Genomic DNA, 25,320 nt, shown 5'->3' with positions numbered 1-25,320 from the left:
TACATGAAATGATGATGCAACGCTTAGTAATACGGCAAGAGCAACTCTTAAAATAAGAATACATCTACCAAGCTACTAAGCTAACTCTAATGACTAATACGTAAAGTTACCTATTATTCCCCACTAAATAGGTATGAAACATTTTATGTATTACCTTAGCAACTAAAGGCATCCTTATTGTTATATATATATATATATGATAAAACAAGGTGCACTAGCTACCATATTTATCAACCTATTCTAAGGCCACAAAAATTACAGTGAGCACATAATAATACAATGAACCTATTGTAAAAGAATTTTAGGGCTAGCACTTCTACCAATGATCACAAAAATTTTCATTCTTTAAATAACCATAATACTAACAAGCAACCCAGAATTAATAAGTAACCCTAAAACATTGCAGAACCATACAAACTAATTACACTAACAGATAGATCATGAATTTAGGAATCTAACAAAATTTATTTCACCATAAATAAATAAATTCAAATGAGCTCTAGATATGAAGAAAATAATATTATCGGAGGAGGCTAATCATGCTATTGGACTTGTTGACCAGCACATGACTGTGAGTCTAGAAATAATGAAGAAGGGGAATGAAGGAATCCTTACAGGTTAGCTACCTCGGTCGATTACAGCTCGAAGAGGGAGATCGGCAGAGCGTAGCCTTCCTAGGCAAGAACAGAGGAACTCGATTTAGAAAGTAAGATGATGAGCGGCGGAGTGGGACGGCTGGATGGGCTTGGCGTGTCCTTTATAGGCAGGAGACGTGAAGGCGCGACAGCGACGCGTCGTAAGGTTAGTGGCTAACTAGCTTGCTTAAAGGTAAAAAAACGCTGGCTATGCACGGCGTGCTGCTGTGGATGAATAGTGTTTTCTACGATAAACAGTATTTTCTACGATGAACAGTATTTTCTATGCTGCTACAGCACTACAGTGTGGAAAATTGTGACTGACCTTCATTTGCAAAGCAACTGAGCAGCGAGCAAGCGGAGTGCGCAGCGGGTAGAGCTTGTGATTGAGATTAATGCGTAGCGTGTGCGACACACTATGGCAGCGACAGCGCGACATGCGCTGATAATTTTGCAAGGCGATTAGCAAGCGAAGTAAAGGCGGGGGTGATTAGAACAACGAGAGAGGATAGTGGCGCGTCGTGAGATTGATGGAGATATAAATCTTGCCAAGTGATAGGCTAATAATTAGTGAATGACAATAATTTGTCATTTGACTTTGTGGCTATGGAGCTCTCACGTGGAGAGAGATGACGTGCTGGAAGGGCAACTTGGACTTCACGACACTTGTTGGACGTGATGACTGGGTGGATCCTAGTGAATGTTATTTAGGTACATTAGTGTGGGTCAAGAAATAATGGATAACACGCAAATTTCTACGAGCCGTTGCGGTCGGTCATGTGCTGCCAACTTGACTTGCTTGACACGACAAAGTAAAAAGCACTACGTCTCGCCAAAGAATGTACTAAAGCGTGCTTCGCGGGCTTGCGAGTGCTGAGGCGTGCATGGGAAATTAAGGAGGAGAAGAATAATAAGAGCTGGAGTTGCATCAGGATGACAATAGTGAATAAGAGTATTTGGACAAGGAGTAAATTAGAGCTCAATTTGAGAATTAGTGCAATAAAATTTAATTTCCCATTTACCACATGCAATAGTACATAAACATGATGCCCATGATATGGTATAGTGTTTTGATTAAGGCGTAACACCGAGGGTGTTACAACGACGCAATAATTTGGGGATCCAAACGGTCAGGACGGCAGCTGTCACGGTTATATTACCAATTTATCTAGGGACTAAAACTAGTCTATACGTAAACGTAAACATGTCACTAGGCCAAAGCATTTCACTGAGCATGCTTATCAAAATAAACACGTGAGTATATATATATATCATGTTATTTATTAATGGATTTTATTTTATTTATAAAAGTTGCTTTTCATGCTTAATCTAACAGTACAAACTATTTGCTGGCATCATCGTTTGATATTCCTAAATATTTCTATGCACTGCGTAATTTAACTTGAGCGTTTATTTGAGTCCAAGAAACTAAGTCACACAGGATTCGCTTATCGCCTCAAGTACGTTTTAAATAAAAAAATCCGAGAAAACTTGCTTCGGAAAAATTTTCTTAGGCCTAAATCATGGCGCTAACAAGCTCGTAACACCAGAGGTGTTACAAAGACTACCCCATACACCCACAACCAATTCATTCCAAGAATAACATCAATGTCTTGCCCTGGCATTACCATGAACTATAGGCGGTAAGTGTGGGTGGCTAATACCAAACTTACTGTATCTGTGCGGGTATTGATGAACAATTGTGAACCCGCCGTACGAATCTTATAGGCATAAGGCATAGCCATAAGTGGTAAATTGTGCCGCTCTACAAACCCCATGCTCATAAAGGAATGTGATGCATCAGAATCGAACAACACATAAGCTGGATGGGAGTCGATGGTAAACATACCAGCCATCACCGACTCCTGCTGCAAAATCTGCTCGGCATCTATGAAATGCACCTAGACGGATCTGCTAGGCACTTTCTTCTTGATTATGGTCATCTTGACAAGCCTGGAGTTCGCTGACGGTTGAGTAGACTGAGCTGGCTGGTTCTAGGGACAAGCTCGGGCATAGTGGCCATCTTTGCCACACTTGAAGCAAGAACCTGGCTTGTTCCCAAACCCCTGATGAGATGGGACATGTTGTCCCTAAGACTGTTGGGGCTGCACCTGCTGCAGGGGTGCACGGTACCGTGTGGAGGAAGTTTTGAAAGTCTGCTGGGGCTGCCGAAACAAAGGCTTGCCTAATGACTGATAGGGCCCCCATCAGACATCCAGTATCTTCTGAGTGTGAGGGTGGCTAGAAGACCCCATAGCCACCCGCTTCCTCTTCCACTCAGCCTGGGACTCCCGCTGAAAACCCTGCATGGCAATGGCTGCGTTCATCAACGCCCCGAAGGTCTGATAGTTCGCCGTGTACAGCTTCTCCTGAAGGATGGGAGAGAGACTACGAAAGAAGCAGTCCTTCTTCTTGTCATTAGTGTCCACATGGATGCCAGCATACTGGGCCAAATGATTGAACTTATTCACATAGTCCATCACTATCATGCTTCCCTGGCGCAGCTCTAGGAACTCAGTCACCTTTCGGTTGATGACACCAGCTGGGATAAAGAACTCTCAGAATGCGGTGGTGAACTCCTGCTAGGTTGCTGGATGATCAGGCTGCTCCATGGCATGGAAGGTGTCCCACCATGCGCTTGCAGACCCTAAAAGTTGTTGCGCTGCAAAGCGCACCTTCTGCTCGTCGGCCACGTCGAACAGCAGAAACTTCTGCTCCATAATGCGAAGCTAGTGCTCCTCATCTAGGGGCTCATCAGACAAGGTGAAGGTGGGTGGGTGAGTCTTGAGGAAGTCCTAGTAAGAGGACGGTCCCTCAGGATGGTGGGCAACACCCCCATTCCCACCATTGCCCCCGTGGCCTCCGCGGGCGAGGCCCACAATAGCTTGTGCCATTATGTCCATCAGTCCATGGCACGAGCTGACTCTCGGCGAGCAGCCAACAACTCTGCCATCATCTCAGCATGGGTTATCAGAGGCGATGGTGGTGGAGGAGGAGCCAAAAGTGGAGCCCCATGGCTCTCCCCATTGGGCTCATGGCCCCAGCCACTCTCGCCGTGGCCTTCGCCAAGACCGTGAGCCGCCACCGCACTGGTGCTCCCACATCCAGACCTTAGATTAATCTGTAAGAGATATGAACCATCCATAAGAACACCCTCCCGATCAGAATCAAGGGATTAGAGAAATGACAACACAATTATTAAAGCATTCCTTTAGTTAGTCCTATCAATTTACTACTCAATTATACGTGAAGGGGGGATTTCAATTTGAGTATGATGTTATTATTATGATGCATGCTTCGGCCTATACGTTCACTCAAGCCGAAATATAGCGGCATTCGTAAAACTTTTTGGCACATCGCACACTCACTTTCCGTATACTAAGCGATTTCTTACGCAACGTAAGTCAGAGTACCTGCAGAAAATTAATTAGATAAAACCAGTGCCGCTATCCTAGATAGACCATATTGCTAGGGCTTATACTTATTTAACTTAACTTAATCGCATCCAACTTTTTGCAAAGCCTTTGTTGGTCAAATTTTTAGTTTTGAAAAAGAATGATGAACTCGTGACCATTATTGGCTCTAGTACCATCTGTGGCAGAATCGTCCGGAATAGCATACTTACAGAGGTGCTCGTCTTCCATCAGACACTAAGCACCCCGAAAGCAAGCTACAACGGGCGGTATCCGTCGAGCACGCCCCAAGGGAGAACCCAAAAGATCCACATTTTTCCTAAGGATCTAATAATGAGAACGAGTTACAATACTAGTCCATTTCATACATCAGAGTTTCTTAAAAAGTACATTATAAAATACCAAATATCAGAGTGCGGAATGATAAACAGCGGAATTTAAAAATAAACATCTAGCGATAGGGACGAGGATCCGTCTGAGCCCACCAGAAGCATCCTCCACATAAGGTACATCTCAAGCATCACCTGCAACAGGGGTAAATAAACCCTGAGTATACAATGTACTCGCAAGACTTACCCGACTAGTGGGAATAATTTCCCTACTCCAAGGAATATGAGAAGCTTTATGGCTTGCTGGTTTATTTTTAGCAGAAATCAATACTAATAGTGAGTCCTTATTTAGGTTGTTATTATTGGCTGCGTTAAGTTATTATCTATGCAGTCTATATAAGCACTTATTCTACTTTCAAGTAATAGTTGAGCAATCAGTTCCATTTCATCACCTTCCATCTTTTAGTTCTTACTACGTTGCTAGAGTTAAGACAAGTCGTACCGACTCGACGGTGATTCGCGAACCAATGTGCCCAGCTGGGTGCCCCGAAAACATACGCCCCGCTTGTACCCCAGGCACAAGCAGGACTAACCCATCACTCTCATGTCCTAGGTGTCCAGGTCCCCATCCAAACTTGGACTCCAAGCCCCCACTCCTAAGTCCCAGACTCAGTGTGGTGCCAGGACCTTCACCATCTCCGCCTCCAATCAGTCAGTCCGGAAAGAGCCGGATCCACGATAAGAGAGCAACAAGTCTTCCCTGTGCCCATACCTATGTATGCGCTCGGGACAATAGATCTGTGACTTGCCTAGCGTCCATTGCAACGACCGGTCCTTAATCGACATGCACAGAGAAAAAGTGTAACCAAGTCATGCCCTGTTGACCACAGGACATAACCCCTTACACCCACTAGTACCCAAACCATATCCCTGCCCGATCACCATTTTCCTTTCCACCATTTAATCATGAGTGATCATATTTTATCAACTATTTGCGAGTAACGGCAGGTTACTCACGCTACCGATATCCTGAGCATAGCAGCTACTCGACCTGTACTAGTAGGACTCATGGGTAGATATATCTATGCAGGTAGTTTCCATAAAATGTCTGTAACTTAAATGCACATCACATATATATATATATTCAATGATCATTAAAAATAGGAGTTATGCACCGGGGCTTGCCTTGAGCAGACGAGGGGTCAGTAGGGTCAGCACCAAACGGCTCTGAGGCTCCTTCCTGCACGAGGATCTCCACCTCGTACTCCTCGATGACCTCATCATACTCCTATTTGTCGACGGGCACGACTTCTATCAGCTCGTGATCTACATGCATGAAGTGATGATGCAATACTTAGTAATCTAGCAACAGCAGCTCTTAAATATAAGGTACCTCTGTCTAACTACTACGCTAGTGCTATCGACCACGGTATTAAGTTATTTATTGCTATCAATACAAGTATGAAGTATGACATTTATCATTATAGCAACTACAACTATCCTTACTCCTAATGTTGATTTACGCTATATACAATAAAGCAAGGCTAATAGCTACTCTACTTATCGACCTACCCTAGGGCTACAAATTTTACAGCAAGTACCTACCAACCTAGCAAGCCTACTATAAAATTCTTATATCTATAGCTATCACCAATCTTCCACAAATATTCCTACAAATATTAACCTACATAATATTAGCTCTATAGTTTTGAATTTATGACCCAATCCTTGTCACAGCTAACTGCAATCTAACTGTACTAACAAGTAGATGATATTTCTGTGAACCTAACAAAATTAGTCTCACTATTTTTAGACCACTACACAATTTACTACAATTTACCAAAGTTCAGCTTGAAAACTAAATTAAATAAGCCTTAACAAATTCGCTGGAAAAATGAAACTACTTTCAATCTCGCGGCCCGCTAGCACCGGCTCGGCCCAACCCGGCTCCCCACCTGCGCGCGCGAAGCCACTGGCGTGGCCCAGCTAGGCGCGACCCACGCTAGCCAACGGCCCACGGGGAAGAAGACCTGCGCGCGCCACAATATGCAAAAGAGCCCTCGGGCTCTCATCAAATGACAATTCAGTCTATTCCACTATTCACTCCTCTCACTGACTCTAGCATTTAACCCCTTCATTTACTTCGAATTCACGTCGTGACACCCCTGGCCGGACTTAACAGAGCTGCGACCTCACCGGCCAAACGCCGGCAAGCACCGACCCCACCGGCACACACCAGCATCCCCATGAGCTTCCTCGTGCCACGCGAAATGGATTGAGGTAACACACGCCCAGCATGGCGTACCACGCAGGCGCGGCCACATGCCGCGGCGGTGACTAGCCGCGGTAGCCCGATGTCGGCGAAAACACCTATTCGCACGCCTCAACTACTACTTGGTGACCATCAATAGGCTACGTTGAACAAAGTAGCAGTCCTAATTTGTTCGCTACTACCTTCAAACTCATCGGCCACGAAAACGACATCTACCAACATCCGTAGGGGACGACCACGCGCACCGGCGAACTCCTGCCCTAATCGAGTCAACCAGGTACTCTAGGAGTAAGAGGACCTCACCAGCGGTGTGACGGATGGATTGGGCGAAGGCACGAGGCTCGGCAAGACGGTTGGCCACGAACACGGGGTGACGCTAGTTCTCGGCGAGCACAGCGACGGCGTCTTCGATGACCCGCTACCCCACCGACGAAACTACTGCACGATCACGATAACCAAGTCAACTATTACTCAAGGCACAACCTAAATAAAACGGTGAAGCACCCCACGACGCTCTGGCCATGCGCCTGCTCTGGCGGCCATGGCGGACCGCCGCGAGAGAAACGCCCCGCCTCACCTGGTTGAAGGCCGAATGGAAGCCGGGACTGCTTCACTCTCACGCTAACAACTTGAGCTTGTCGAGGGCACGGTTAATTAGAAAACGGTGGAGTGGTTGAGGCCAATTGTAGTGACGTGCTTCTAAGGACTTATGGCAGCCGGCGGCGACAGAATTCCAAAATTGGCGTCCTTCCCCCGTACCACCACCACAGTGACTGGTTTGGCGCGACGCTGTCCTTCCACTCGACCACCTCATGCCCACGATACACAGAAAAGGGGCACGCCTCGATTCGATTGCTTGGCGTGGCTCGGTCGGCCGACGACCTTGCAGGCGAAGTGACAGGCGCCCTTGGCGTGGCCTTGAGCGCAGGCGTGAGAACGCGACAAGCCGGACGAGCCCACACGCGAGCACAGCCGACGTCAATGGGAGCAGTTCCCGGACGGCAGCGCCAGACAGCACGCAAGGCGAGCGATGCGACGCGAGCAGCAGCCACGGCGGACGCGGTGAAGGGGAAGCAGAGCCGCCAGTCATGGCCGGGCCTAGCGCGCGTGCGTCGTGTGCCAACGCCGACAGCAGGGGACCCAAGCCGACAGTGCCGGAGGCGCGACGGCGGCTAGTTCGGAGACGTCCGCGGCACGCCAGCGCAACAACGCAGCGCAGCCAGGGAAAGGCAGCGGCCGGGACGGCCAGTGCAGCGGCCCGCGCGCGACGTGCTCGCACGAGCGCAGCAGTGGCGACACGGTTGGGTCGGCAGTTCTCGCTGGCGGCCAGCAACGGCAGCAGCAATGCCAGGCAGAGGCGGTGACCGCGGCCGGCGCCGGCGTGACTGAACTATGTGACGTGCACGCCTTTTAAAGATGTTGCCAAACACTACCCGATGGTCCAAACGCCAAACTCATTCTTCTATACGCAAGAGGGTACGCAGGGCTATCGACCGAAGCCATGACATCGCGCCACTTCCTAAGCCGATCGCTTTACAAAAATTGCCAAACGTGGCTTTGTCGACCCAATTACAGACTTAACGCGAACCGAATAAACCTTGATGGTTTCGCGTCGAATTCAAATTCCGAGCTTCTTGATATACTAGCTAGCGAACCTCGTCCTCGACCGCACCTATTTCATCGTCGCCTACGAAGTACGCACTATGAACTTTATCACAGTTCGCATAAACGTGCTATAGCATTGTTGTTCGATAAAAATTCGCTTAGAATACTAAACAACATGAAACGTAACATCTGTTTCTTGTTTCGGATAAACGTTTTGCCGAACATTGATTTATGCATCCTGTTACACACTATTGCACATGAGTACGATGTTCATGCAACATTTTAGCAAAAACAATACAATGTAACACCGAGGGTGTTACAGGTAGCGCGACGCCCACGCCGCCGGGACCAGGAAGTGTGGGCCAACCGTGAGGGAGCGTGAGGAAGAAGAGGAATTAAAGATAACGCTTGAGAAAGAGGAGATGAAACGTGCGGGCGGGGTGTGCTCTCGTGCGTGTACGCCTGGTAGTAGAGTCTATAGAATCTATGACAATAATGAAACTATCGTGAGAAAGTATTCTAAACACAATTAATAGTACTACTGTACTTTAAGAAACTTATATTACTGTTTGAAGCAGTCTTCGCTCTCGTCACATTTCTGTTTGATACTATACACCTGCCAGCTGAAGTCTTTCATCAGCCCAACCAATCACAAGTTCACCACCTTTTGATTTGATTTGATGGGTTCCTTTGAGCTGAAGTAGCGTGACTGATGCTAATTTGGCTGCTAGTTTAGGCGGTAACTGTCATGGCAGTCTATCTATTTACATCGTCCAATATATGAGCCGCGGAAACGAACACTGGTGCTCGTACAAGTCAACGAGTCCAATCCAACCCATCAACCATGCATGCAGAAGCCAAAAGCCCTGCCACAGAAAGATCCTTGCCTCCTTGGAGAAGTGACGCCCCATGCCGTGGATGGCCGGTCCTGGACTCCTACCTCCTGGTCCTGATCGAGACTCGTGGGTCAAGGTCTTCTCAGCGTTTCGGGAATTCAGGGCACCGTGCAAAGCATTCAGTGGCCCGGTGCAGCGCGGCCGGTTGGATGTCCTCCCGAAAAATTCTCGGGCAAGCTGATGAATCCCCATTGATACGGCAGGCACACTGAGTCCTTGTTTAGATGAGTGTTTGGAGTCGTTATTTGACACTGTAGCATTTTCGTTTGTATTTGATAATTATTGTCTAATCATGGTCTAACTAGGCTCAAAAGATTCGTCTCGTAATTTATAATCAAACTGTGTAATTAGTTATTTTTTTATTTATATTTAATACTCCATGCATGTGTCCAAAGATTTGATGTGATGGAGAGAGAGTAAAAAAACTTGGAATCTAAACCAGGCCTGAAAAATAAAAAGGGCACAATGAAATCCAAGTCTTCGGCAGGGCTGCAGATTCGCAGGCCAAAGGAGAATCCGAGACTTTCATCTTGTACTCCGTATGCGTGCATTGCACGGCTGCTGTGATCCCACGGACGGACACGACCACACGAGGCATATATGTATGGCTACTTGACGAGAAGATTCCACGCGAGTCCGCCGAGTCGCCGATGACCCGTCCAGATCTCGCTGGCAAGTGGGGCCAACTACTGCTCGCGACACCGTGACAGTTCTGCCGAGAAAGCTGGAGCGCAGCAAGTGGACGAATCGTGAGCGTGGGACCCGCGGATCCGCCACCCCGGTCCCCGGCCGTGACCAGCGCGCATCATCACGCATTTGACGCGGACGCGCGAGGAAGCAAGCGACGGTGGCAGCGGAATCGGAGGAAAAAAGAGCACGGACGATTTGCAGCTGCAGCCTGCATAGGCGAGGAGGAAGAGAAGCCTCCGATCGTCCCGTCTCGCCGGGTGCAGCGCGGCCGCGCGCGTGGAGCCGGATCCGGATTGCTCGCTAGCCGGTGGCGGCGCTCGGCGGCCGAGGCGGGAGGGGTGACAGAGATCCATCCATCCATGGGAGGAGCGGGGCACCACAGCGTGCATTTCTTGGACGCGTGCTTCCTCTGCCGGAAGCCGCTCGCCAGCAACCGCGACATCTTCATGTACAGGTATTAACACGGCACCGCTATTTCTCTGATTCTCTCCCTCCCTTCCCCTGTTTTTTTTGCTTTTTCGAAACGGCGCCCTCACCAGCCATGCATGCCGGCGAACAGAGGCGACACGGCGTTCTGCAGCGACGAGTGCAGGAGCGCGCAGATGGCGGCGGACGAAGCGGCGGAGAGGAGGAAGGCCAGGGCGGTGACACATGGGGCCCTGCCCGCCAGGGAAGCGGAAGGCCCACCACAGGAGCGCGGCAAGAAGGTCCGGGCCGGGTCCATACTGGCCCTGTGACCAAAGTTCTCAGCTCAAGGATCTCCTTGAGATCGAGTCTGTCTGCCTGCGCACGGGCATGGCAGTTTTCTTTTCTCTAGCTACCTTACGAGACGCGCCACTGGAGGTCGTCAGTTTTTTTTTTTTGGGTTGGAGGTCGTCAGTTTCGTGTACACGGGTTTGTGTTTTTTTTGGTTGAAAACCCCTTGGGGATCATCCGCTGGCGTGTTGGTTCTTGGTTGCAATGTTTGCATTGCTTCGTGGTTTGGTCTGGTCTGGTCCATGTATACTGCACGTACGTACTACGTACGTATGCATTATAAGTTAGTCTACTGCAAGGAATGTTGATCCGTCTCTATCTGTACGTACTATGGTTATTATCGCGTGTAAGCAAGTTTGGAGCTACGTCACCGCGCCGGTGTCGTATGATCATTTGATGCAGCCGGACAGGGCGGGGGCAGGTGGCTAGCTGGAGACACCTCCCCCTGTGATGCTCACAGGGATACTGAGCAGTGTGATGCTAGTGCTTATTTATATTTTGGACGTGCACTACCGTTTTGACTTGAATAGCCACTCAGCCACACCATCATCCTTCATTTTTCAGCGGATGGCGTCGCGTCAGCGGACAGTTCAATAACCGGGGAGGGACCGCCAAACGCATCGCATGCAGGCGCCCGTCCGTGCACGCCGTGTTGCCGACATGTTCGCGGGGTGCACACGTGCCCTTGGCGCGGCACGCACGGGTGCATGATTAATCGGAGAAAAGGAGACGCGCGACCTGCCGAGATCGAGCCATGCTTGAGCCTGATTGGTCACACACACGCGACGAGACCCGGGCGGCCGGGCGCCGGTCGGTGCCGCCGTGCCGGTGCACTGGCTCCAGCTGCTCCACTAAAAAGGTAGCAGCGGCAGTGGCAGAAACAGTGGCTAGCAGGCGGAATCAGTGGCCGCCCGAGATTGGTCACCCGTCAGTCCGTCAATTTCGTTTGCCTTTGTTGCCTGGGGGGCTGGGGCGGTACAGGTCGGAGCAAATGGACAAACCTCCGTGACGCACCCGACGGGGACGGGAACGGGACGGGACGTGTTGTGCCGAACACGCATGATCTCAGACTGTAGCACACGCACAGTATCGGAGTATCAGCCGGGAAGGGGAGAAAAAGGGAAGCGGTATATGACAAAAAATCGAAGTCACTGGTGGGATAACGAATCGTGGATAGTTGAATCCGAATCAGAAATCAGAAAGTTTTCATCCATCAAGTCAGTTTGTGCGTATCTCAGCAGTTAGCCTGATACATTGGTCATCAAAGTAATTAGGAGTCACACGATAGCGAAAAAGTTACGAGTGTTGCATGCATGAGTCTCATACATTGTTTGGATCTTGTACGGTTGGACCCAATTGATCTTAATTCAGAAAAAGTCTTCCTGAAACTATTGTCGTACTCTAATTTTGTCTTCTCGAAATCTAAAACCAAACATCTTATCGTTTGATTTGGATTCTCAAAACCCATCAAATTATCTTTCTTTGAAGTAGTTTTGAAGGCAGTTTTGTTCGTTTTTAGTTAAAAACTTTGGTAAGTACTTGATAAGAATTTAAAGCACAGAAAATGAATCTAAGATTTAAAAATTCAGAAAAAAAAAATCTAGAGATAGAATGGGTTGCGATAAATCCAAATAAAAACATCTAAATCTCATAAAAACATATTTAGAAACTTCAAAAATTAAGCTCTAGGAAAACAGAAAAATTTCTAGAAAACTCACAAATATTTAATTGATGTATATGTATAAACACGTTTTAAAACTTTGCTCGACAAAAATATGAAATACACATACATAAATATTGAATGCATAGTTTTTTTTGCAAATATGCATCAGTGCTGGTTGCGTATTATGTTTTTTATTGCTAAAGTTTTTAAAACACATTTAAATGTCAATTATAATGTTTTTATATATTCTTTTGGTTATTTTTTTCATTTTTCTAGAGTTAAATATTTTTTTTGAAGCATCTAGAGATATTTTCATGAGCTCTAAATATATTTAGATTTTGTGTTCCAAACTTTTTCTAAGATTTTGGTTGAATTTTTTAAAAGCTTAGAGATATTTTTTGTGTTTTAAAGATCTTGTCAAGTATTTATTGAATTTCTTCAATAAAAAGACAAACCGCCTTCAAAACCACTCCAAATCAGGAAAGAGAAGTAATTTAAATGGTCTTGACAGTTGAGAGCAAGATGTGTTTTAGAGTTCAAGGAGCAAAATCATAATACGATGACAGTCCAAAAAGGTTGGATAGATTTTCCCCACCTAATTTCAGCTTCATGTCGAGGCCGAACAACAGATCATGCACCTTCATGATAATGGGCTGGGTGGACCTCAGCTTCACGTCAAGGCCGAACGGATCATGCACATTCATGTTAATGGGTTGTTTTTTTAGTGAAATGTAAATGCAAAAAGATGCATATGTATAAATGTAATAGAACCGACCAATTATACGAAATTAAGTAAGAAAATCACCCGCCAGAACAGACGATTTAGCAAACTTTAGCCCATATAACCCAGTAGTCCATGAAATCACGAAGGATTTCAAACCAACTCACATACTAGCCAAGATCGTAATAAGTTTAGCGGTCACCATCACATATTACATAAAAAGTTCGCATCACAGATACATCAGAGTTTAAACATAGTTATTACAAAATGAGTTCAAATAGAAGTAGCGGAAGCCATTTGTTCAAAACCACACATACTCACACGGAGTTCAAATACAGTGCTAGCTAATGATCATCTCCAACAAAAGCATCAGACGAGACATACGGAATGACCATGCCCATGGTCCTAAGCATCACCCATCGCAGGATAAAGGCAGTTGATACAGTAGCCGTAATACATCTGCCCATCTGCAACAAGTGGGAATAAAACCCTGAGTATAAGAAGGTACTCAGCTAGACTTACCCGACATAACCAAAAATAAAGTGACACTAAGGATTATGAAGGGCTTTATAGTAGGGTGGCTGACTCATTTGCAAAAAGAGGCATTTTTAGCATTTCACGAACCTTTCCAAAAGCATTATTGTCAAGTTAATTATTATTAACATATCAACTACATTTGCACCTATACTAGAGCAAGCATGTGATTAAGCAAATAATGATAACCAATGATCATTAACAACTTTCATAATGTCATATTCATTTATAACTGTCCAAGTGTTCCATCAACATTACTACGATGAAGTCACTCGAGTCAAGTGCTCACTATCCAGGAGCGATGGCGATTCGAATTGATTCCTAACCAGCTGGTGATTTATTCCTTACACAAACCTCACTCACCCGTTAAAGTGAGGTATCGGTCACCGAGTCAACTATCTAGGAATCTCGAGTTTACCAGGAACCACATGTACCCGGGGGCCGATCGACTGCTCTTTGGTCTTATCTTCGCACCCCCGTGTCCTACCACACCCGCTCCGGCACAGTGCGCTGCGGGCAATCTACTCGGCCCGAATAATCTCCCAGCTTCACGGTCGAAAGGTACTTTATTCGGCCAGCTAAATATAAGGCATGCGTTCAATATCACCTAAGGCCCAACAACGGTCGGTCCTTAATTGACACAGACGGAAAGCACTACAGTCAAAAACTCTATAAGTCTCCGTCCGGTTTCAACTTCATTTAACACTTAGTTATACCATGACTACATAGTTATCCAAGCAGATCCAGGTAATCACCTATATCTCGCAGGTGACAGGAAATCATCCGACTTCTACCGGTCTAAGCTAGCTAAGCATTGACTTGACTACGGATACCAGGGTAACAAGGATATAGTATAACAAAGGTAGACAAGGTATAATGCAGCAACGGTTGCAAACAACTCCTGAATGTAATGCATCAATTAAGATAAAGCATTTAATTAATAATTGCAAACCGGGGAGAAAAATACTCCGGGGCTTGCCTCTCTCGAAGGAGCTCGGGCGGTGATCGGGGCACTCCAGAAGTTCCTCAACGTCCTCCTCGTCTGCTTCGGTCACTTCCTGCGGCTGCACCTTGAGCTGCTCCTCGGGCTCCTCAGGTATGACGACTGGGTTCTCGGTTTGCGATCCTGTATGATGTATGTGCGTAAGTGCTTATGCAAAAGGTACATCGGATGAAATGAGCACAATGGATATGCTTGAATGCAAGGTAGTCAACATCATCCAAGAACATGTACTACAATTACATGTCGTCTACCGCATTCTCTTCTACTACTAATATGCTAAGTCAACACATCTCATTAAATGCTTCAAAGATACACCAAAGCTTCACTAATTTCTTAATCACGCATAAAGCAACATTTGATTAAACCCTAATTAATAATAGGTTTAAATAGCAACATCTATTTTTATAGCTTAGAAAAATATTAGAAAATTATCATAGCATAGTACTACCCTAAGTAGTCTACCATCAGATTTTTATGGCATTTGGATAAGTGGAATAGCCTACACAAAAATGACAAGCTATGGCATAAGTATAAACATGAAAATACTTTGTACTGTGAAAAGTGTCAAACAACAGATGTCATATTTTTCCTATGTTCTACATAGCAAATAATCACTGTACAAAAATTATCACATGCATGTTTTATACAAATTTTGCTCTCTAGCAAAAATAACAAAAATAAGCAATTAAAGACACTTGAACTACATCTCACAATTTTTCTACAGGACATGCATGGCATATATTTTTTCTAGGAAGTACATTACACAAGAAGAGTAACAAACTTAGAAGCATATTTTTCTGATCAATATAGGTTTTACTACACATTTTATAAGATATCAACAATATCAAGGATTAAATAAAGCTCTACAGAAAAATATCTCAAAAATGACATGCAATATTTTTATCATGTAGATCTGGTGACAAGGAACACAATAAAATTTGTTTCAACAAATTTGGAACAAATTTGAGCAAGTTATAAATTTCCAAAGCATTTAACAAAATTCTGAAAAAGCATTTCTTAAATCCTTTTTAAAACCAGCCGACGAAAATGCTGGGTGCACCCGGATCTGAACACGCGTGTGCACACATAGGGACAGACAAACAGGCCCAGGGTTTAGTGGGACCCCACCTGTCAGCCGAACCAAAACAGAGGAGATCACCGGCGGCGAGAGCTCGCCGACGGTGAGGTCTTTGGTCCGGTGAAGGTGACCGGCGTGCTCCCCACACCCGCGCGAACCCCGCGGTGCTCGTGGCATGGGCCAAAGAGCACAGGAAGCCGGCCGCTGCCGTGCATGGCGGAGTGACAGCGCGGGTCGTCGCCGGTGGAGCGTCTTCGGCCATGGTAGGGCGAGAGGAGGTGCTCGGGAGACTCAACGGTGCAGTGTGGTGCTCGTGTGTGAGAAAGAAAGGCAGGCAAGGAAGGAGAGCGGGGAAGTCCACAGGAGCGGAGCTCACCGGTGAGCTCGGCCGTGCTTCGGTGAGCAATAGCGGCCGGCTCGGGCCTTACCACGCCAAACTGTGAGGAGCACGAGCTGCGTGAGACCGGGGCGAAGGTGTATCGGGCTCCGGTGGTCAGGCGTGGCCGGCTACGCCGGCGATGGCGCGCGGCGGAGCGAGCGCTGCTGCGGCTGTTGCTGCTGCTGAGCGAGCGAGAGAGTGAAGTGAGGAGTGAGAAGGAGCGCAGCGCGGTTGGGCAGGTGAAGGCGCGACAGGAGGGTGCTGGGCAGGCCGGGGCTACCGCGCGGCGTGCGTCGCCGGCGAATGGCGGCCACGCGGCGAGCGCGCCCTGACGTGGTCGGGTGTGGCACGCGGAAACAGACGCAGCACGGCGCTAAGGCAGGCCGGGCCGGCGTGAGCGGCTAGGCCGAAAGCGAGGCTGCGGCCCATTCAAGTGAAATGTGATTATTTTAATTTATTTTCTATCCCCATTTCCTTCAATGCAAATTTTGAGCAATTTCAAAGCAGTTTCAAAAGTTGGTGTAAAAATGAAAGTTGTTTCATTTTTCAAGATCTACAACTTTGCTTTTATGACCACAGTCCAATTTCAAATAGATTTTGAATTACAAAATAAACATCAATATTAATTCAAAACCCTAATTTTGAAGAATTGTTTAAAAGCAAAATTTGGCAAAACTTTGAATATGAACTTGGCTCCAATTTGTATCATAAAAATTTATAAGTTATCTTAGTGATCAAAACAAGAATCATGGCATCCAAACATGAGCATGGCATTTCTCATTGTTTGAAACCTGAATAAATTTTCAGTCAACTTAAGCATCACATGAAATGATACTTCATTTCTTTAGAAATGAAATGCGTGAATGATGCTTATGCAATGAGGTGATGATGATTATGTTCATGGGATGAAATGTTAGTGCATGCTTAACACCGTGGTGTTACAATAAACATGTTTTTAAACTTTGCTCGACAAAAATATGAAATACACATACATTAATATTGAATGCATAGTTTTTTTTGCGAATATGCATCAGTGCTAGTTGCGTATTATGTTTTTTATTGCTAAAGTTTTTCAAACACGTTTAAATGTCAATTATAATGTTTTTATATATTCTTTTGGTTATTTTTTCATTTTTCTAGAGTTAAATATATTTTTTTGAAGCATCTAGAGATATCATGAGCTCTAAATATATTTAGATTTTGTGTTCCAAACTTTTTCTAAGATTTTGGTTGAATTTTTTAAAAGCTTAGAGATATTTTTTGTGTTTTAAAGATCTTGTCAAGTATTTATTGAATTTCTTCAATAAAAAGACAAACCGCCTTCAAAACCACTCCAAATCAGGAAAGAGAAGTAATTTAAATGGTCTTGACAGTTCGGAGTAAGATGTGTTTTAGAGTTCAAGGAGAAAAATCATAATACGATGACAGTCCAAAAAGGTGGGATAGATTTTCCCCACCTAATTTCAGCTTCATGTCAAGGACGAACAGATCATGCACCTTCATGATAATGGGCTGGGTGGACCTCAGCTTCATGTCAAGGCCGAACGGATCATGCACATTCATGTTAATGGGTGGTTGTTTTTTTTGAGTGAAATGTAAATGCAAAAAGATGTATATGTATAAACATGTTTTAAAACTTTGCTCGACAAAAATATGAAATACACATACATTAATATTGAATGCATAGTTTTTTTTGTGAATATGCATAAGTGCTGGTTGCGTATTATGTTTTTCATTGCTAAAGTTTTTAAAACACATTTAAATGTCAATTATAATGTTTTTATATATTCTTTTGGTTATTTTTTTTTCATTTTTCTAGAGTTAAATATATTTTTTTGAAGCATCTAGAGATATTTTCATGAGCTCTAAATATATTTAGATTTTGTGTTCCAAACTTTTTCTAAGATTTTGGTTGAATTTTTTAAAAGCTTAGAGATATTTTTTGTGTTTTAAAGATCTTGTCAAGTATTTATTGAATTTCTTCAATAAAAAGACAAACCGCCTTCAAAACCACTCCAAATTAGGAAAGAGAAGTAATTTAAATGGTCTTGACAGTTCAGAGTAAGATGTGTTTTAGAGTTCAAGGAGAAAAATCATAATACGATGACAGTCCAAAAAGGTGGGATAGATTTTCCCCACCTAATTTCAGCTTCATGTCAAGGACGAACAGATCATGCACCTTCATGATAATGGGCTGGGTGGACCTCAGCTTCATGTCAAGGCCGAACGGATCATGCACATTCATGTTAATGGTTTTTTTTTTGAGTGAAATGTAAATGGGTTGGGTGGACCTCATATCTTAAGCCCATTTACAACAAGGCACGAAATTGATGAGAATATAGGCCTTATTTGAATCTCATGTTGGGTTGTTATGCTCGGACACTTTTTTTGGGCCGGGTAATGCTGGCTTTCACGAAATTCTTTTTGCATAAGCTTTAGACAACCTGATTTTGTTTTTTTCTTGTAAATAAATGACATGGGAACACATTAGCAATGCAGAAATGGCGACTTGAAAAATCAACTGAACACTTTCTTCTAAGAATTAAAAGTACACCTTTGCTTTTTTAGCTAATTTCTTTGTCAAATTGAGCAGAAGAAATGCCTAACTCAGTGATAAAATATCATCTCTTTTCTTTGTTTCGAAATATACAATCGCCCTGCTTGAGCTACATCATTCCAGCCATGGAACAGTGTTTTCTCTCACAACATTTCAGTATAAACATTAGCATAAGCCAAATTTCAGCATAAGCAAACAGCGCGAATATTTCCATGCGCTGCAGCTCTATTGCAAACAGTGAGACATTTGCATTAGTAATACTGTAATAAAAATAAACAAATAAATAAACGGGAGCACATCAAAATAGCACATAGCGAAAAGCCCCTACAAAACCCTACCTCATCTCATCGCTCGCATCTCACGGGGAAGACTAGTATGCTCGCCGCCGCCTGGAGGCTGTCGCAGCGAGCCGTCACGTCTCCTCTCCTAGGCATCGGGCGATCCCAAATCCGAAACCCTTTCTCCACCATGGCGTCTCTCTCGCCGGCAGCCGCCTCGCCGAAGAGGCTGAGGGTCCACTCGACCGCCGCCGCCGACGGCGACGGCGTGGGGAGCGGCAAGCGCGTGGGGACCCACAACGGCAGCTTCCACTGCGACGAGGCACTCGGCTGCTTCCTCATCCGCCTCACCTCCCAGTTCGCCGGCGCCGACGTCGTCCGCACCCGCGACTCCCAGGTCACTTTCTTGTGGTTACCGCGGCTGCCGGCTCGATTATCCTAGCATTCTTGCGTGCTCCCCCCAGTTTCATGTTTTTTTTTTTAATTTAACTTCTCGAATGACTTTGGGGGCGGTGAGTGTTGACTGGTTTCTGAGGTCTGTATGCGAGTAGTCATAGACTTTACATGTTGAGTGGAGTGTCCACACGTCCCTAGATGCGAATTTATGTTGCTGAATCGTGTTGATATCTCCAAATCTCCAAATTTCGTAAGCTCATGTGCAAAAGTACCGTCAGAATAATCGATAAGGATGTTTTTTTCCCTCTCCCTAACACATCAGCTGTACCCATGCACTTGCTTAGGTGTTGTTTGGTTTGAGGAATGAGGATCTTCTCACTCGTCACTTTTTTGTGCGGTTTGAGGAATGGATGGACTTCGTCCTCACAAGTTAATAATTTGTCCTCACAAACTAATAATTAGTCGAGGCATGAGTTATGTATTGATTCCACCAAAATTCATTCCTTGAACCAAACACCCCCTTGGATTTCATACCGCTATGTTACTAAGGTCTGAATTGAAACCTTAGAAATTTTAGTGAATGTGTGTACTTCATCCTGTCACCTGGGACATAAATTCAACCTTTCTATATATGCTAAATGGGTCGATTATACACTGTTGAATTGCCTTCGCACACATGGTAAATAATCCATTTGTTCATTACCTGAAGTCTGTTGGTGGTATATAAGTGCAATAATAGGGCTGCATCCTGCAACTGAACTCATGTGTTTGCCTCCATTTCTTGAACTCTGATATAGATCCTTGATACATTGGATGCTGTTCTTGATGTTGGGGGTGTCTATGATCCCAGTCGGCATCGCTATGATCATCACCAGAAGGGCTTCAGTGAGGTTTTTGGACATGGATTCAACACAAAACTTAGCAGTGCTGGACTTGTCTACAAGGTACTTCCCATGGACAATGCTAATTTTGAATTCTTTCTACAAAGTTCCATTGCCCTCAGCGATAGCACTTATATAATCCTCCGAGAAGTAAGATTTTGTCATGAAGTTCGGTGACATCTGTTGTTGGGTTTTCAACTGCACCGCACCACCTGGTGGATCCTTGATGGGATGCACAGCTTTTATTTTTATGCACAGCATTGCCATGATGTGCTAAGTTATTGAGGCTTACAAGTTGCACATTGAAGATTGTTATTAGCATTCTTGTAGTTGTTTTATCTTCATTTCTGACAGAAATAGAATGCTTATAGTTTAAACTTGCTAATTTTGCAGCATTTTGGTAAGGAGATAATTGCAAAGGAGCTTGGGGTTAATGAAGATCATGAAGATGTTCACCGTTTGTATCTCTCGATATATAAAAGCTTTGTAGAGGTGTGAATCTGATTACATGACAGTCTAGTTTTTTTGGGTGTACCATGATTAAACGGCTAAGTTAATCCCTGTTCGGTCTTTTTAATTTGTTTAATAAAAAAATGGTGACTCATCAACTCCAAACTTTTATCTGACATTGGCTACTGGGAAATTTTATGGCAGCCAACAGTTGCTTATTGTGGCTTTAGATTATGTTTTCACCCACCTTCTACATTGATTCTTTTGGTTGGATCTTATGAATGGAAGAAATACCAGCAGATATGCCTTCACATTGTTGGGAAATTATGGGCTTAGTAATTAAAATTTGATTGATTCAATGTAAAACACGCATCATCTGTTTATGCACATATGTCAGTCCCACTTAGAATAAACTTTTTGAGCTTATTCAGGTGACGAGATTTATCGATTTCTTTAGTCGAAAAAGGAAGTGTTAATGAACCAATTATACAATTCATTAGTTGCCTTCTTCGATTACCATTTTAACTAGCTTCAATCCCTCAACCATCTTTTGACATCAAGCTTGTTTGAGACACATCTAGTACTGTTTTTCTCTTCCATGTTTATGAGTTCTTACATTTTTTGTTCGATGTGCTAAAGTACCCAATACCTTGGTCATGTTACAGGCACTTGATGCGATTGACAATGGAATCAATCAATATGACACAGATCAACCACCAAAGTATGTGAACAGTACACACTTGTCTTCACGCATTGGACGTCTTAATCCGGACTGGACTGATCCAGACCAGTCACCTGAGAAGGAGAATGCAGCATTTGAACAGGCAATGATACTAGCTGGAAGTGAATTTATGGAGGTATTTGACATTTTTGACTCATGCCTTAGTGCCATATTGTGTTAAGTTCATTCACTGCATAGGAATTAGTGCTCCTCTTTTTATATGATAATATTATCTGTCTGGTTATGTCCATATTAGTGGCTTAGTAGATTATGTGGTATGTTTGCTATCGCTGCTTTTTTATATGACAATAGTATCTGTCTTGGTAGATTGTGTGTTTGCTATCGCTTATCTTTTGTTATGACAATTATCCATCTTCATTGCCAGAGTGTTCGCTTCCATGTTAAATCATGGTTACCGGCAAGGTCTATTGTCCTGGAGTGTTTGTTATCAAGAGGAAATATTGATCCAAGTGGAGAAATCATGGTTTTGGATAGATTCTGCCCGGTAAAGTCTTGACCTTTTTGTGTCATATCAAACTGAATCTCACCAATATCGACAACTGAATTTTTTGGCTCAGTTTCTAAATTTATAGGAAGCCATAAATGTTATGCTTGTCTGGTTGTTTTATTTTACCATCTTTCATGTGCATGATATTTTGTGACATCTACCTGAGATCATGTGGTCCTGCTCTTGTTGTAAAAATTGACATTTGAAAATTGGTACACCCCCTAAAAAGGAAAATACATGGTTTGTGCTTTAGGTACCATCTTCAAACTTGGGCTGACCTATGTTTGGTAATTGTATTATTGTAACAAGCTATTTAATTTAGTCATTATATCTTTGGACTTGCTTATCAAAGTGCTTTGATCGACTGCCATATCGAACATGTAAGCTGACCATTTATCCTACAACAACAGTGGAAACTTCATCTATTTGAGCTTGAAGAGGAGCTGAAGACTGATCCTCTGACCAAGTATGTGCTGTATCAGGTAAGAGTCTTCCCTTCTCAGACTACAATTCAGCATGAATTTCATGATGCTTCTTAGTTCGCTTGCTATTGAAAGACAGACATGATGCAATTTGTAGCAGTCTACGTTGTAACCCTGAAATGATTGTTTCTCGGCCACTAAAAGAAACATCCTATTTAAGTGTACTTTTTTTTATTACTTGTTGCTGAGTTCCGCAACATCTCCTTTGTTATGTTGGAACTGATAAAATTTTAAACTGCTTCAGTAGATTTTTTAGCCTTGTTATTTACTTTTTCTTCACAACCCCAATATCATTACTACATGTATTTGATTTTCACTGCTTAATTGCAGGATGATAGGAGCAAGAGTTGGCGAGTCCAAGCAGTCGGAGTTGCTCCTGACAGGTTCGAGAGCCGAAAGGCTCTGCCAGAAAAGTGGAGGGGCGTGAGAGACGAAGAACTTTCTGCAGAAACCGGCATTCCTGGATGTGTGTTTGTCCATATGAGTGGCTTCATTGGGGGCAACAAGACCTACGAGGGAGCATTGGAAATGGCAAGAGCTGCTCTGATATGCTGATTCAACCAAAGCATCTACCACCTACCAGTAACAGTCTTACCCACGTTACCATTGTCTCTCAGTAAACACATCAGCAACACAAGATGCAATTGCGCCTTGGCCCATGTTATCATTGACGCATAGTTGTAGCTGACATTGATTCTTACATTGATATTCAGTTATCCTCATCTTACAGAAGAGCTCGATTGATCTTTTTTCGTGGAATCTGGTAATGCTTAGCAGCCTGTTCGCTTGCTCGTAAACGATCGTAAATTTCCAGCCGGGAACAGTATTTCTCTTTCACACCAAACCAGCCAGCAGTAAATAATCCACGATACGATACGGCCTCCCGAACAGGCTGTAGAATGTGACAATTTATCAGGCAAAAATTGATGGAACTTATTACTCCCCTGGCAACTCATCCATCATATCTCAAGCATGTCCTTTTTGCAGAATTCATTTGTGGCCTAGCACAGTCACCGTGTTTTTGTGTGTGCATTAACAGACGAAAATGAATGCAAACAAGCTTGTGGCGATCAGGCTGACTCGCCCTATAAACGACTCTACTTGAATCATAATTTCAGGTGGATGTAAACATGTTTTTCAACTTACATGAATTGGTGGTGAGACACTATACATGTAGTATAGCAACACTATGCACGAGCTATGCAAATTAACAAGAGTCATACAAGCGTTGAACAATGTGCTGCTGATTATCAGGGTAGCACATGTTCAGGTTCAGGCCTTGACACTGATGATCAGGGTCACAGGGTAGCACATGTTCAGGTTCAGGGCTTGACACTGATGATCAGGGTCACAGGGTAGCACATGTTCAGGTTCAGGCCTTGACACTGATGATCAGGGTCACAGGGTAGCACATGTTCAGGTTCAGGGCTTCAGGCCTTAACACGTTTGGCGTCCGCACAGGCTTTCTCCAGATCCCCAAGGAAGAACAGGATCCGGTTGGATATCTGGCGATGCTCGTCTCCAGCGTCCTGCCGCGGCGCGCTCTTGCCGCAGTCGCCATCCGTGTCCTGGCGGGAGCCCAAGTACCTCTGGATCTCGCCCTGGTAGATCAGGTAGTAGTCCTTCCCTTCCCTGATGATCCTGACACCCCTGAGAAAGAACGCGGCTCTGTCACACTCACAATCACAGGCCCAACAAAGGAGACGGCTGAAGCTGAACTGTCGCTCGACAGCAGTAGCACAAGCTGCTAACGGCAATTGCCAATTGGCAACATCGGAAGCAGTGGAAGAGATTGGTGAGTGGCTAGGCTTACAGTCCGTATCGGTCGCATCGGTCCTGCACGACGAAGACGTCCTTCCAAGACTTGGAGCCCTCCGGCGCGTAGAACGCTGCGGCGTCCGCTCCCCACCTGTCGTTGAACAGCTTGCGCCACAGTTCATCGTCGGAGGTCAACGCACTCCATTTCCTGCAAACTGAGCCAGGAGCAGCGTCGTCGCAGTTATTGGTATGCGTAACTCAGCAGAACGAGAGATGGCTACCGTTCTAGCACATGCGATCTGCTGCTGCTATCAACTATCAAGCTCTCGCTCGATGCTGCGGCTGGAACGTTTTCAGGCTTGAGCATGAACAGAACACAGGATATACAACCGATCCGATTTGAGAATCTAAGACTTGGAAGAAGTCTACAGAGATACACAATCAAAATCTGAATTGTCAACGGAAACCAAATACTAGGATTTGTTCTGGGGCCGTCTTAAATTGGATGTTAAGAATTCAGACCACGGGAAGTTCAGAACTACAGAAGACTGAAACTGCTTTCGGGAGAAAAAGACAGAACAATTGCAATAACTAGCGCTTCCAATTCCATACTTCGGATGCGGCAATTTTAAGGAGGCGTCAAACCTTGGGGAGCAGAGGCGAGGGACTGGTGATCCAGGAGGTGGAAGATCTTGAAGCACAGCTCTCTAGGCAACCCATCCATGTCTGATGTCTCCTCGAGGCTTTCCCGGTTATAGCGAATTCTCGCACTCACCAAGAAGCTCTGGCTGAGACTCGAAAGCCCTGTTTCACTTGTAGCATGCGACTGCTCGGCCTTCCAGATCCGGAGCTGAAGGTGAAGAAGAGCTCGAGGGGTGGACGACGAGTGGAGGGGATGAGAACATGCGGGAAGGAGAAGCAAGCAAAGGTCGTTGGCCCCCGCCGGTAGTTAGATGCAGCCAACGGCTTTGCCGCTTGCGGCCCCTCTGGCCTTTGCGGCTTTGTCTCTCTACTACACCAGCGTGTCTGAGAGTAACGTGGAGAACGTTCGCTGCTGACACGTCGGTCCCGAGGCAGTCCAGCGGCGCATGGCCGGACGGTCAGAGAGGGGGTGCGTGCGTCGCAACTCGCAAGAGACATGAGCGGCGCTGGATTGACACCTCGCACCACCTGGCAGTGCCCCGTCTCACGTGCGTCCCGGGCATTACGCTCCAAGGCTCCTCCAACCCGAAGGAGGTTTCCGCCTTCGCGGTTGAAGTTTGCGCCTGCGTGGCTGACTCGCTCGATCACGGCGTCTCATCTTTAGGCGTTAAGC

General features: G+C 45.1%; 3 protein-coding genes across 4 annotated transcripts; 2 read left to right on the top strand and 1 right to left on the bottom strand.

The window, feature by feature from the left end:
• Positions 1 to 9,976: 9,976 nt before the first annotated feature.
• LOC136464185 (FCS-Like Zinc finger 2-like) lies at positions 9,977 to 10,956 on the top strand. Its single transcript, XM_066463146.1, has 2 exons — positions 9,977 to 10,294; positions 10,400 to 10,956. Exons 1-2 carry the CDS (start codon positions 10,200 to 10,202, stop codon positions 10,575 to 10,577), a joined length of 273 nt encoding a protein of 90 aa, XP_066319243.1. The 5' UTR covers positions 9,977 to 10,199; the 3' UTR covers positions 10,578 to 10,956.
• A 7,919-nt stretch (positions 10,957 to 18,875) lies between these two features.
• LOC136464184 (uncharacterized) lies at positions 18,876 to 22,993 on the top strand. Of its 2 annotated transcripts, XM_066463144.1 has the most exons (7): positions 18,876 to 19,206; positions 20,003 to 20,149; positions 20,480 to 20,578; positions 21,202 to 21,393; positions 21,643 to 21,762; positions 22,176 to 22,247; positions 22,578 to 22,993. In XM_066463144.1, the coding sequence occupies exons 1-7, from the start codon at positions 18,907 to 18,909 to the stop codon at positions 22,800 to 22,802; spliced, it is 1,155 nt and encodes a 384-aa protein (XP_066319241.1). In that variant the 5' UTR covers positions 18,876 to 18,906; the 3' UTR covers positions 22,803 to 22,993. The 2 variants fall into 2 exon arrangements, with proteins under 2 accessions (XP_066319241.1, XP_066319242.1); XM_066463145.1 differs by lacking the exon at positions 21,643 to 21,762.
• Positions 22,994 to 23,345: 352 nt separating this feature from the next.
• Positions 23,346 to 24,934, bottom strand: LOC136464183 (F-box protein SKIP31-like). The gene is made up of 3 exons (XM_066463143.1): positions 24,651 to 24,934; positions 24,061 to 24,220; positions 23,346 to 23,897 (listed from the first exon to the last, which is right to left on the bottom strand). Exons 1-3 carry the CDS (start codon positions 24,727 to 24,729, stop codon positions 23,678 to 23,680), a joined length of 459 nt encoding a protein of 152 aa, XP_066319240.1. The 5' UTR covers positions 24,730 to 24,934; the 3' UTR covers positions 23,346 to 23,677.
• Positions 24,935 to 25,320: the final 386 nt, after the last annotated feature.

Source organism: Miscanthus floridulus, chromosome 7 (assembly GCF_019320115.1).
Source record: "Miscanthus floridulus cultivar M001 chromosome 7, ASM1932011v1, whole genome shotgun sequence".
Classification (NCBI taxonomy): domain Eukaryota; kingdom Viridiplantae; phylum Streptophyta; class Magnoliopsida; order Poales; family Poaceae; genus Miscanthus; species Miscanthus floridulus.
The sequence above is the reverse complement of the archived record's forward strand: the minus strand, read 5'-3'. Positions and strand labels throughout refer to the sequence as shown.